The sequence below is a fragment of the Narcine bancroftii genome, chromosome 1, assembly GCF_036971445.1.
Source record: "Narcine bancroftii isolate sNarBan1 chromosome 1, sNarBan1.hap1, whole genome shotgun sequence".
In the NCBI taxonomy this organism is placed as follows: Eukaryota; Metazoa; Chordata; class Chondrichthyes; order Torpediniformes; family Narcinidae; genus Narcine; species Narcine bancroftii.
Genome location: NC_091469.1, coordinates 468,327,867 through 468,342,839, shown reverse-complemented (window position 1 = coordinate 468,342,839; position 14,973 = coordinate 468,327,867). Strand labels below are relative to the sequence as shown.

General features: G+C 39.1%; 1 protein-coding gene across 3 annotated transcripts in view; it reads right to left on the bottom strand.

Annotated features, from left to right (window-relative positions):
- Positions 1-14,973, bottom strand: part of vipr2 (vasoactive intestinal peptide receptor 2) — a 117,449-nt gene that overhangs the window by 41,104 nt on the left and 61,372 nt on the right. For all 3 annotated transcript variants that reach the window (XM_069914719.1, XM_069914717.1, XM_069914718.1), the window contains 2 exons: positions 10,217-10,314; positions 963-1,098 (listed from right to left, as the gene is read on the bottom strand). In XM_069914719.1, the coding sequence (XP_069770820.1) occupies positions 963-1,098; positions 10,217-10,314 (234 nt within the window). The remainder of the gene's footprint in view (positions 1-962; positions 1,099-10,216; positions 10,315-14,973) is intronic.

Here is a 14,973-nt window from a genome sequence, read left to right as displayed (position 1 = left end):
CACCAGGTTCCACAGATATTCCAGGTAATAATAGTTTAGTTTAATGTGCATTAGAATTGTGAATTTCAGGCCTACTGTGTAAAATAGTCCCTCACGCTCACATTAATGGCTAAATTTGACACATTTTGCTCCGCATTAACAGGAGCTGAAAGACCAATGGGGCAGATTTGCTCCTAAGAACATAAAAAATAGGAGGAGGAGTCGACCATCAGGCCCATTGAGCCTGCTCCACCATTCAAACTCGGGGCTGATCTGGCCGTGGACTCAGCTCCCCAGAACCCTAATTCCCATACTGTGCAAAAATCTCTATGTGTCTTAATTGTATTTAATGAAGCAGCCTCTCCTGCTTCCTTGGCAGAGAATGCAATGGATCCTGGAGAAATGGTGTCTCATAAGGGGCCCAGAGGACACCCTCATGTTGGAGGTGAGTACCTGGGGTCTGGGATTATGTTGGTTGAGTCCCGCTGCATTATAGAATAGAGAAGGACAAGATTGGGACTATGGTGATGAACTAAATTGCTCTTTCAAAGCTGGGCTCCTGAGAGTGAGCTGGGGAGGGATATGACCTTTGAGTCCTGGTTTTGAATTGGAAGCCAGTCACCAAAAAAATGTGGCATTTGCATAACAATATTGCAACTGCACATTAAACGTACATTGCATGGTGTTTGACATCTCTGATATGTCCACCCAGCAGCCTCCTGGTAGAACAATTTCATATCCCTGCCGAATATGATTCTGCCGCTATGCGATATTCTTCTGCAAGGCTTCTGCACAACCGGGTGTGCGCACCAGGGATGTCAAACACCATGCAAAATCTAATTCATGATGTGAGCCTGTGGGACATTGATGTGCATTGTTAGAAATGAAAATTTAAGGCAGCACTCTATCAATTAATGCCTTTAGAGAGGATATCCATCTTGTAATGCTTCAAAGAATGATAACAATAAATGGCTGTGACTCACCAGTGCTGCTTCATTACAATGACCAGAACTATGTTGTGAATACAGCATCTCGTCCTTCAATAAAACAAATATTGCCCGCAAAATGAATGAGAGAAACAGATTCAGGTGGATGTAGTTCCGTGTGCAGTGAAGTTTCCTGCATTGGAGGAAATAAAACAGAAAGAAGTTGATAACTCGATAAACAAAACTAGCTGTAATGTGAATCATCGGCAGTTCATATTATTTTTAACGGAGATAATAAGTAGCAAAATTGCTTTGGTGGCTTTTTAATATCACATACATTCAAGTGTCACTTGTAAATCACTTTTAAGTAGTGAATTATGTTCCAAAAGTCATAGACCAATCATGAGCTAACACTGCCGCAATAATGAGCTTAATGCATTATATCTTTCCCACATTATTGTAACTGAAATATCGGCCCATTTATGTTAAGTGGGCTAAAATTGAAAGTGCAAATGTCTGAAAGAAAGCGAGATCTTGCATTTGTGCCCCACCCCACACAAGTTCAGGAATTGCCAGGACACATTCGAAAAACCAAAACATGGATTAAGAATCTTATCAAATCGGAAAATTGGCAGCTAATATCTGCAAAACAAACTCTCACAAAGGTCACTTTGTTGCCTTGGAAAGGAAGGGATATGATAGTTGGAACCCTGAAGGTGATTTTTCTATCTTTTTTTACAAAATTTATTTAAAAGATAAATAAAACATAACATACAGTATAGAAATAATCAAAGAAAATTTTGCATTAACACCCATCCCACCCTCCCACCCCTACAGCCAACTCCCTTAAGGGGAGCAAAAGAAAAATATATAGATTATATATATAAAAAGAAAATATTGTATATTATTAATAACATTTCAAAGTATATCTAAATGCATATATTTCAAATACAGAGACCACTTACTAACAAAAGAAGAATAATTATCATGTAAATTATAAGTAATTTTTTCCATAACAATACATGCTTTCAATTCATTGTGCCAGCGTGATATATTAACCTCAGTATAATCTCTCCTAGTACTAGCAACACATTTACGCGTTTCTGATAACACCAAACGTACAAAAGCAATTTGAATTTTATCCAATCCCATTCCCAACAAAAAAATCGTTGGATCTAACAGTAATATAAAATTGTATAATTTCTCCAAAATTACTTTAATTCCTTGCCAAAATTATTGAACTTTAACTCAATTCCAAATGGCATGTAGAAAAGTTCCAATACATGAGCCACATCTAAAACAAGAATCCGAATTACTAAACCCATTTTTTTTAACTTTTCCGGGGTCAAATATAATTGATGTAAAAAATTATAATTGTCCATTCCATATCGCACATTAGTCAATTTAATTACATTGGGTTGAAAGATAAATTATCAATTTTTCCTCCATTATATAATAATCAGCTTATTCCTTTTTCAATGTTTAATAATCATTTAAAGATTTCGGATTCTAAAGATATAAATATAAGATTGTTTTGTAGAGGGGAAATTTCTTTCTTTTAATCAATTGAAAGATTTGATATACCTGTCAATTCTTTGTTTGTGTATTATCAACTTAGAGCTTTGATAAAAAGATAATTATGGTAGAGAGATGATTTACCTACTTTTGTATGGTAATTATTTCTGAAGTTGAGGTTTTTTCACATTAGATGCCATCATAAATCTCTGTTATTTAAACAACTGTAAATATTATTTTTAATCACTTTTATGCTTTTCAAAAACCAGGTATTTAGTGATCCAGCTGGGGAAAGGTGGAACACACATCTTTCTTCTATGCCATCTTGCCACGCCCCCCCGGTGATTTTTCTATCTTCGTGAGTCAAAGCTGAGGAGCCAGAAGTCTGGAGGATAACTAATGTTCCCTTATAGAAGGAGAGCAGGGTTAAATCAGGTGAAATTATTGGTGAAATTCCTAAGGGGAAGCAAGCATGTATATTTAGAAAGGCAAGGGTTGATCAGGCATAGTCACCACGGCTATGTGCAAGGAAAATCCTGCCTGACTTATTTGCCCTACTAAAATTAGAGAAAACAGAAGGGAAAGGAAAGGATATTTTAATATTCTCAGAAATAGTGCTTAAAAAGTGAAAGAAATTGTAAACAGTTCCTTCAGTGTTAACTCTCTTGATGAGGAGGCTTGATCTGAAACATCTACTCTCCATCCATTTCACACCCAGACACTGCCTGACCTACTGAATATTTCCAGTTTACTTCATTGTTAAATTCCCTCGCTCTACATCACATTCTCCCCATCTCTCTCTCTCTCTCTCTCTCTCTCACTCTCTCTCATCAAGCAGTAAAGGCTGAAGATTGTAATGGTATACAAAAAAGTGCTGGAGGAAGTCAGTTTTTCCTCCTTTGTCTTTTGACAGTGAGGTGGGCTCTGCGGTCTTCTTCAAAGGAGGTTGCTGCCCGCCGAACTGTGAGGCGCCAAGATGCACGGTTTGAGGCGATATCAGCCCACTGGCGATGGTCAATGTTGCAGGCACCAAGAGCTTTCTTTAGGCAGTCCTTGTACCTCTTCTTTGGTGCACCTCTGTCTTGGTGGCCAGTGGAGAGCTCGCCATATAACACGATCTTGGGAAGGCGATGGTCCTCCATTCTGGAGATGTGACCCACCCAGCGCAGTTTGATCTTCAGCAGAGTGGATTCGATGCTGTCTGCCTCTGCCATCTCGAGTACTTCGATGTTGGAGATGAAGTCGCTCCAATGAATGTTGAGGATGGAGCGGAGACAACGCTGGTGGAAGCGTTCTAGGAGCCGTAGGTGATGCCGGTAAAGGACCCATGATTCGAAGCCAAATAGGAGTGTGGGTATGACAACGGCTCTGTATACACTAATCTTTGTGAGGTTTTTCGGTTGGTTGTTTTTCCAGACTCTTTTATGTAGTCTTCCAAAGGTGCTATTTGCCTTGGCGAGTCTGTTGTCTATCTCGTTGTCGATCCTTGCATCTGATGAAATGGTGCAGCCGAGATAGGTAAACTGGTTGACCGTTTTGAGTTTTGTGTGCCCGATGGAGATGTGGGGGGGCTGGTAGTCATGGTGGGGAGCTGGCTGATGGAGGACCTCAGTTTTCTTCAGGCTGACTTCCAGGCCAAACATTTTGGCAGTTTCTGCAAAACAGGATGTCAAGCGCTGAAGAGCTGGCTCTGAATGGGCAACTAAAGCGGCATCATCTGCAAAGAGTAGTTCACGGACAAGTTGCTCTTGTGTCTTGGTGTGAGCTTGCAGGCGCCTCAGATTGAAGAGACTGCCATCCGTGCGGTACTGGATGTAAACAGCGTCTTTCATGGCTTGTTTCAGCATCATGCTGAAGAAGATTGAAAAGAGGGTTGATGCAAGAACGCAGCCTTGCTTCACGCCATTGTTAATGGAGAAGGGTTCAGAGAGCTCATTGCTGTATCTGACCCGACTTTGTTAGTTTTCGTGCAGCTGGATAACCATGTTGAGGAACTTTGGGGGGCATCCAATAAGCTCTGTACTCTTCCCCCTGTCCCTTCCTCACTCCTCTCTTTTACTTTCCCCACCTCTTTATTTAGATGCCTTTCTGCTTTTTGCTTATACTGTGATGAAGGGCTCAGGCCCGCCACATTGGTTACCCTTTACTTCCTATAGATGCTCCGTGAACTACTGACTTCCTCCAGCACTTTTTTGTATACCATTACAATCTTCAGCCTTTACTGCTTGATGAGAGAGAGAGCGAGAGAGAGAGAGAGAGAGAGAGAGAGAGAGAGAGAGAGAGATGGGAAGAATGTGATGTAGAGCGAGGGAATTTAACAATGAAGTAAACTGGAAATATTCAGTAGGTCAGGCAGTGTCTGGGTGTGAAATGGATGGAGAGTAGATGTTTCAGATCAAGCCTCCTCATCAAGAGAGTTAACACTGAAGGAACTGTTTACAATTTCTTTCACTTTTTAAGCACTATTTCTGAGAATATTAAAATATCCTTTCCTTTCCCTTCTGTTTTCTCTAATTTTAGATAACAATAAAACTACTTTAGTCCCTTAAAATGATGAAATAAGCCCACTGTGTGCACAACAGATAAATTTTCTCCAATTTCTGTTCAGAGGTGCTGGCAAAGTGGAGATGCATCATTCTTTCAACAGATGGGAAAGTTGGGGTCCACCTGCCAATGGATATCCAAATATCATAAACTTCTGTGTTCAGGATGTTGAAAGTTAAAGCTGTTAACGATTATTTCTATAATAAAATAGAATGCCAACAAAATAGTTGTTCTAACATTAATGACCAGTATTTGGAAGGTGCATAAGATAGTTTTGCTGATGCACCATAGTAAAGCCCTTGAATACTTGTTTAGTTCTTAAATTAATAACAAATTAATATCCATGCAGGGGAGAAAAATTACTATCTGGATGAACACTGGAAGTAAAATGTTATATCGTCACCAATAATATGATTCTTTTAATTGCTTTTGCAATCAGTGGTACAATAATGTCTAACAATAAATAGATAATTTGGATTATGAGCAAATGCTGAGATGAAATTGTTGCATCTAATGGCACTAGACAACAATTTTTTCCAAAGGTTTGCTTCCTGAAAAAAAATTGGAGATTATGATAGACAATTTCAAACTGAACACAAAGATATTTTCACATTTGCTGTATCACGTAGGAAGTTGGAGAAACATTAAATTAACCTTGATTAAATTTAGCATGTTTCATTGCATAATGATGCTGCCACATTGTGTAGGTTCAACGGACCAAAAAATATTTTTGTTTGTACTCGGCATCCGATGCCGCTCATGTCAGTGGCCAGTTTTAATATTAATGGATACTATTCGCCCTGTTACAGTTTTTCCATGGTTGCAATGCCCTAGTGAAACCTTTCACCATGCTTGTCACTGACTGCACCAAGATCAGAAGGGAAGAAGTCCAAAAGCGAATACAGCAAATGAATTTTCAATGACATATTGCACTTCATGGTCTTGTATGCTTGGAACATGTTGTCAATTAGTAGGATCTACTGTAGTTTGGTGCTCTGCAGCTGCCAAGAAAATTCTCTACATCTTTAAATGCCTTCCATACCTAAGTGCAGTGAACTGAGATTCACTGGTGGTGTTTTATATTGATGGCTGGCTTCGCCCCCATCTACCCATAGATAACTCTGGTTTCCTGCCTAAACCCTGAGCCCTTCTGAAGACCATTCAGTTGTAAGCTAATAAAAGCTTCCAGTCATGAGAGCTTTTATTCACACTACACTAAGACCACATTTTCATACCACCTGCACTGAGTGCATGCCCAGGCATGCTTGGTCTGACCAAAACAGTTTGCTTAGAGGGCAATGCACTAGTAGACTTAAAATATGATAGGAAATCACAACAAAATGGTTGTATCTTATAAAAACAGTACATGATAGAACTTTTTTAATGTGATTTTCATGATCAATAGCCGAAAATGCATAAAATACACCCAACTGTTCAGGAAGAAAAATCTTTATTGTCCAGTATGATTGGTGCTGTACTGATAGGGTATTGGGTGGGAGAATGTAGGGGAAGATCACCCATGATAGCGACATGTGATGTAATCTGACTCCTCTGATTGTCTATTAACAAGATATTGACTCACACATGTCAGTCCAGTGAGAAACATGGGTGCTCCAGTGAGTTGTGAAAGAACTTTGCTAAGCAAAAATTAACCTGCGACACAGGGTAAAAATAAACTGCTGGAGGAATTAAGTAGGTCAAGCCACATCTTTGGAGCGGAGGGCCTGTGATTTGATTTGAATTCTGCTCAATCCTAACGACTGCAGCCTCTCCACCCCTTACCTAGTGATTCAATTAGTTCTGTACGAACTTGCATTAGTAGATCTTATCCTTACTAAGATAGGGTGGGATATCTAAAATAAGAGGAGAAAGTGAGGGAAATTCTTGTCAATGTGAAATATTAACATTGGTTCTCTCTCCATAGCTACTGCCTAACCTGTTGAATATTGTCAGCATGTTTCCTTTTATTATGGATTTCTGGTAAACTCAGTTTTATTTCTTTGCTTCTCAGGATGAGGTATCCATATGGCAACCTGATTCTGTGGTCACTCCAACATGCTTCCTTTGGTTAGATTATTCATGACTGTAAGGGAAGCAGCCTATCACCTTCACCAACAAGCAGGCCACAGTTGCTAAAGAGAGGATATCAAGTGATATCAGGTGAATATGGAATTTGTTGCCTGCCTCAAAATAGGCCAGAGATTAAAAAACAGGTGTTTTCATGGATCTGATGGGCCAGATGGTTACACTTGTTCAGATTCCTTTTTCTTACAGTCTTGAGAAGTGGGAGAGATGGCTATTCTACTCGTATTGAACAAGAGTAGTTCCTCTGCTCTGCACAAGCCTTAGCGTTTCTAACCGTATGTTGTGGATGGACTAAGAGGCAGCTCAGAGCCAGTGGGCTCATAAATGATTGCAAAATTCGTCACACCAGGTCAGCAATTGTATTTCGGAGGAATGGGCCTTTTGGCTGTTGACTGAAATTGGAAATCAAAAAACCAAGGCTAGTTTAATTATCACATGCTGGGAAGGCAAATATTTACAAGAAAAATTTCAGTCTATCATTAATAACAAAAACCAGAAATGCTGAAGGAATTCATCAAGCAGCCAAGTGATTTTTATCTTATTTATGTTGTCTCAGGACCAGCATTGGCATCACTAGCGGGGTGTGGGGGTAGGGGGGGGGAGGTGCGGACTGCACCAGGTGACACTATCAGAGGGGGAAACACCAAAATGACTGTCTACACATTTTTTGTGCAATGTTTCAGCAGAAATTTGTTATATTTTTAAAAAATATCCCTGCAGATCGTTATAACAACAAAAACATTTTTTGTACGCCCAACTTACATGTATCAAAGTAAAACTCTATGCTAATTTACTTTTTGAACCTTCTAAAGTGCTCCGGTCAGAGCTGTCATTATTACCCAATTATAATGGCACTTTGAATCACGTGTTTTCATCTGCATGCGCTGTTGTTTTCATTGCTGTTGGTGTTTTTATAGTTGCTACTTTTTTCATATTTTCTGGTGTTTTAGCTGTAATAGTATGGTAATTAGTATTTTTGAACCAATATCAGTTACATTTTAGAAAATGAAGAAGTAATTAACAGAAAAGAAGGGTCTCATGTAGCGATAGATTTTAACATCAAAATCAATGGAATTTTGATGTAGTTCTTAAATGTTTTGATTTTGAATTCTATTGTTTTCTTACCGAATTTTCACTTTAACCCCATGAAACTATGTGAATGTAAATACATTTAGGCTGTGTGAATGATATTGTAATTTAAAGGTGTAATTTTAATTTTGCTAGCTGTTTATCTCACTACTATTGCCATTACATTCAGTGATAAACGAGGATTACAATTTACAAGTAACAGTACAAAAATCATTACTAAGGATTCTGTATGGTCTGGTATGAGAGGAGGTCCATCGGGGGGGGGAGGGGTGGGGGGATGACACCATGAGTTACCACAGTGGGTGACACCAAACCTAGGACTATCCCTCACTGGGGGTGCTGGATTCTGCTCTTGTTCTTGTAAAAAAAAACACTGGGCAGAGACTGGGCGCAAAGAATTCTGAAGCAAATTTAATTACTGTGTGTCCCATTTTGGGTTTACAATCTGCACACTGTTGTTGCTTCCATACCATCTTTCTAGGTCATGTTTAAATTTTTAAATGTTCAATTTAAAATTTAGATATACAGCATGGTTACAGGCCTTTTTGGCTCAAAAGCCCGTGCTGCTCAAATACCCCAATTAATATACAACCCCCGAATGGTGGGAGGAAACCAGAGCACCTGGAGGAAACTCACACAGACACTGGGAGGGGCCCTCTCTTACAGAGGGCACCAGTTTCAAACCCAGATCGCTGGTGCTGTAACAGCACCTCACTAACCACTATGCCATAGGTGAACAAATGGAATAATTCAGAAGTCAAAACCAAATTGACTCCAGAATAGGCAGATGGATGACATGAAAATGGAGGGGGTACATTGAAGTCCCACTGTGGGCAGTTAGCAGCAATATTTCCCCACCCTATCTGACTGCAGTTGCACCACAATTAGTGTAGTAGGTTCTTCGAAAATTCCCATATTAGGGAAGGTTTGCTTGAATGCCTACATGTTTATTTTTTCATTCCAGTATACAGAATATGTGGACTTTAACAGGAGCGGACTCTACGCGCCACAACATGTTTGGCAGCAGGCCTAGAGATCGCTTTTGTTGAACTGTACCTTTTCTCTTCTACGTTTTGCCCCACACTTTTGACTTGTGTGACGCTATCAGCTGCACTTTAGCTTTCAGTGTAACACTATATCCTGCAATTTTGTTTTTGTTCTTGCATTATACCCTGTTGTATCCTGTAGAGGTTGACTTGTCTGGATAGCATGCAAAATAACATTTTTTCACATTATCCCAGTACATGTGACAACAAACAATCCATTTCAATATGAGACCAAGGAACCTGGGCTTTATTCAACCAGAATCCTGCGACAACTACTAAGGCTTCTAGTGAAACAATCGTTCTCTGCACTTAGGAGAATGAATTATTTGGTAATAGATCAGAGTAAATCACAATGGCCGCAGAAGCTAAACCTCCCTACAATTATATTGGCAGCAACTGACTGATCTCTTTTGCCCCAATGTACAGCATTCTGCACCTGTTTTTGGAACATTTGCTCGAGGTGTTTCGCCCAGTTGTAAGAAGCAGGTGTGAAACCTTAACAAAATCTTTAAGAAAATGTGTAATCATTCCCATCAAGCTGAATACACAAACATGCTGGAGAAACTCAACAGGTCATGCAGCATCTCGAGCAGGGATAGCCGAGCTTTATTTTTGTTGTGGGCCACATACAGAAAAAATATAAGGAGTCACAGGCCAAATAAGAGCCCGGTGGTTTTCAACCACTGTTGGCCGTTTAAAGCCTGTACAGAGCCAACAGCAGTTGGACTGGGCGGCTGGACCCCATAGGGGAGCTCTGAGGCTTCGCTCTCTGTGTGCCTGAACCAGCGACAGCACTGCCTTTACACCAGCTCCGGCAGCGCCGCCATTTTGTTCTCTAACAGGCCGCTTAAAAATGGGCAACAGGCCACAGTTGACCCAGGGACTGTAGATTGGCCACCCCTGATCTATAGGAAGTAAAAGGTGCATCCCTTGTGGATGCTCATCTGCACTGGCTCACTTTCTCACACCCCTATCCACTGACCACAAAGGGAATGTCTGTGAGGGTAAACAAATCAAATAACAGTTTCTCACCTAAAGAGGCAAAGAAGTGCTGATCCAGTCGTGAGAGCAACCAAGGAAGCACCATATCCCAGCGTGTATATAGCCTTCACCAGCACATAAAAGTTAGCCTTTCAAAACAAATACATTCAGGGATAAGTTGCAAAATAATATAAATCAGTAGGAGACCTATATTATCAGCGGTCATATCCTACTTCTATAGGTACCAAAATTATAAAAGCCATAGGAACATAAGAAAGAGATGGATTTGGCCATTTGGGCCATCAAGCCTGTTTTGTAATTTAATAAGATCATGGCTGATCTGGCCATGAACTCAGGTTCATTTAAATGGCCTTTTTCCCCCACAACCCTTAATTTCCCTACTTTGCAATAATTTATCCATCTGCATTTTAAATATATTCACTGACGTGGCCTCCACTTGTTCTCTGATCAGAGTATTTCACAGAGACATCACTTTATGGGAAAAGCAGTTCCTAAATCTTCTCCCAAACCCCCCCCATTTTTTTTCTTTTTAAAAATTTTTTTATTAATTTTCACAAAAAGCATATATAATCAAAACATTCGTGGAATGCATAATATTAATGACAAATTAAATAACTTACCAAATTATAAAACACATATCACAACCGTAATTCAAAATTCGAACAACAAAGAAAACAAAACCACATTTGGCCTGAGTCTAAACTCTATCCCCTAACTCAAGGCATAAGACTAAAGAAAATATGTATTTTAGTTACAAAATAAAATGGCAAATAATAAAATTCAAAAATAATATTTTGCCTAGTGGTTATGATAGTAATTCAGGAATGTTCCCCATAGCATTTGAAATCTTATATTTTAGTTATTAAATGAGTAATGTATCTTTTCTAAATTTAAACAGGAACTAATGTTGAGCTGAGTGGGCAGGGCTGCATCCTTCCACCTCAACAATATTGCACGTCCGGCCAAGAGAGAGGCAAAAGACAGAGTTTTACATTTAATTGGAGTTAAAAGAATATCATCTTCTCCAGTTGCACTAAAAAGACCAACCTGCTTCTCTTGCATTTATCACATCAAGAATTTACATCTGAATAAATGCAAAATAATTTAGCTTTAGACATATGAGCCCTATGTACAACTTTAAATTGTAACAAATAATGATGTAATGATGTTATATTAGCCAGCTTAAGAATTAGATACCAGACTTTGTTAATGTAACGTTTAAATCCTGTTCCCAGGCATTTTTAATTTTAATTAGAGGGGCATGTCTCAAACCCACCAGCTTATAAATAATGGATACCAAACCTGTGCAACAATGTGTAGCCTAAATAACACATCAACAACATTTGTATCAGATCCCCGAAGAAAATTAGGTATTTGAGATTTAAGAAAATGCCTGATTGCAAATATCTGAAACAAAAGAATATTTGATAAATTGAACTTTCCAGAAAGCTGTTCCAATGACAGAAAACTATTGTCAATAAAAAGATCTTTGAAACATTTAATATCCAATCTAAACCATTCATGAAAAACAGGATTGTGTAAAGAAGGTTGAAAAAGATGATTGGATAAAATAGAACTTGAAAAAGAAACACCGTTAAGTCCAAAGAGTTTTCTAAACTGTACCCAGACTATCACAATGTGCCTGACAATATAAAGTTCGATATAACCGAATAAAGTGAATCAAAAATCACAGAGCACCTATGGCATAGGGAATACTTAAAGTTGTATGTGAGTGGAAAGAAAAAGGTTGAGAATCACTGGTGTAAAATCTCAAAATGGTCTGCTTTAATGTTACCATCATCGTTTCAAATCTTTGTAATTTTCCGCTTGGCTGGAAAACCTCTCATCTGGTTATCTAAAAGCTGCCTGATATATCACCCTGGATACAAAACTGACTCTGATTCTTTAATAATTGGTTTTCATTTGGTTACAATGAAAGAAGATCAAATTTAGTTTGAAGTTCAACTTGCTTTTTATATTACTCGGAATTTTTAGTTTGAGCACATTGCTGATCAATTTGTTTAATTTGACAAACTAATTCTAATCTTTCTTTATTGGCCTTCCTTTTAATTTGCCCCCCAGAAAAGCTATCACAGCATCCCAAATGATCAGGCTAGAAGTTTAAGAGGAATTGTTTGTATCAAAGAAAAAGGTTATCTGGTTCTCCATAATAATCTGATAGTAAACTCGAATTGAAATGCCAAGGTCTTTTTATCTGAGGAAAGCCATGTAAAGGCATAGATAACACAAAAGGGGCTTGATCTGATATTACTATAGTTTGATAACTACAGGAGCGAGTCAGTGGGATCAGTTGATTATCAATAAGAAAATAATTAATTCGTGAATAAGTTTGATGAACATGTGAAAAGAAAGAATACTCTCTACCATTTGGATAAATAAAATGCCAAACATCAGAAATGCCATAATCTGTTAAAAAAGAATGAATTCATGGGATAGATTTAGTAATTATGGAAGGTTTAAGAGACAAATGATCCAAAACAGGGTCTAATCAATAATTGAAATTCCCACCAGGTACAAGAGAATATAAACTCAAATCCAGTAAAGAAGAAAAACACATTCAGAAAGCCCCACATCATCTGTGTTAGGGGCATCTTCTTCTTTTCTTTGGCTTGGCTTCGCGGACGAAGATTTATGGAGGGGGTAAAAAGTCCACGTCAGCTGCAGGCTCGTTTGTGGCTGACAAGTCCGATGCGGGACAGGCAGACACGGTTGCAGCGGTTGCAGGGGAAAATTGGTTGGTTGGGGTTGGGTGTTGGGTTTTTCCTCCTTTGCCTTTTGTCAGTGAGGTGGGCTCTGCGGTCTTCTTCAAAGGAGGTTGCTGCCCGCCAAACTGTGAGGCGCCAAGATGCACGGTTTGAGGCGTTATCAGCCCACTGGCGGAGGTCAATGTGGCAGGCACCAAGAGATTTCTTTAGGCAGTCCTTGTACCTTTTCTTTGGTGCACCTCTGTCACGGTGGCCAGTGGAGAGCTCGCCATATAACACGATCTTGGGAAGGAGATGGTCCTCCATTCTGGAGACGTGACCCATCCAGCGCAGCTGGATCTTCAGCAGCGTGGACTCGATATTAGTAAAAACCACCATTTTATTATTTAATTTCCATGAAACAATATATTGACCATTTATATCTGATATGACTTTGTGATAGACGAATGGAATATTTTGATTATTAAGAACTGAACACCCCTCCCCCCCAGCTTTAGCTTGAAAGGAGGAATGATAATGCTGCCATCTCCACTTTGACATGAGATGGGAAATGTCATAACAATGAATAAGCATTTCTTATAAAGTTACGAAAGTAGCTTTAAGCTGTTTAATATGTGAAAATCCTTTGTTCCTTTTGACCAAATGATTAATGCCTTTTACATTCCAATTAAGAAAGTTAATAGTATTATCCATAATTTTCCAGAATTAATGTAGATTGATTAGTACAACAAATATCTGGCCACCAGATGACAGCTTTAAAGTAAAAATATCAAACTGGTGATATGTTGTAAAAATTAATTACACAGTTGAAGTTTAAACATATTTCTATAGCTAATACAAACTTGAAGAAAAGAAAATCCTGCAATCTCCCCCAACCACCCTTCCCTTCCTGAACCCAGAAATCTGCTAAAGATTCAGTAACAAACTTACCAAAGGAAAACATTTCACACCCAATTAACTCTCCCTGCTGGACCTGTTGACATTAGCTCCATTGATGTAAATGTAAATATAAGCTGCTCTTCAAAACAATGTTTAAATCTATTGTGACTACCATTTAAAGAAAGATTATTTTAAAATTTCTAATGTATTTTTCCCCATAGAGATTAAATAATATTATGAATGAGAAATGAATATGTATTTCTTGGTATTCTTTTCATAATACTTCAATGACTTTAATAAAATGAATGAAAAAAATACTTGCACAGATACAACCTGAATAAACTTAATAACTCAGAGAGAACAAAAAAAATAAAAGAGAAAAATTACCCAGCCAAAAAGAACCATTCAATGCTCAATTAACAAATGTTATGTAATAAATGTTAGAAAACCTTAAAATTAATAATAGTTAAGCATTTTCCATCCTTAAGTAGAAGTTCCCACTGGGCTCAATGTAGTAGTAAAAAAATTTAGGTAGCTCTGGGCCTCTTCAGTAGAATGAAACATCTTCTTTACCATTAGAAAGCATAATGTGGATACATGCAGGATATAGCAGAGAAGGTTTTGAACCACATTCATAAAGCACTGACATTCTTTCTTTGGCTTGGCTTCGCGGACGAAGATTTATGGAGGGGGTAAAAGTCCACGTCAGCTGCAGGCTCGTTTGTGGCTGACAAGTCCGATGCGGGACAGGCAGACACGGTTGCAGCGGCTGCAGGGGAAAATTGGTTGGTTGGGGTTGGGTGTTGGGTTTTTCCTCCTTTGCCTTTTGTCAGAGAGGTGGGCTCTGCGGTCTTCTTCAAAGGAGGTTGCTGCCCGCCAAACTGTGAGGCGCCAAGATGGACGGTTTGAGGCAATATCAGCCCACTGGCGGTGGTCAATGTGGCAGGCACCAAAAGATTTCTTTAGGCAGTCCTTGTACCTTTTCTTTGGTGCACCTCTGTCACGGTGGCCAGTGGAGAGCTCGCCATATAACACGATCTTGGGAAGGCGATGATCCTCCATTCTGGAGACGTGACCCATCTAGCGCAGCTGGATCTTCAGCAGCGTGGACTCGATGCTGTCGACCTCTGCCATCTCGAGTACTTCGACGTTAGGGTTGAAAGCGCTCCAATGGATGTTGAG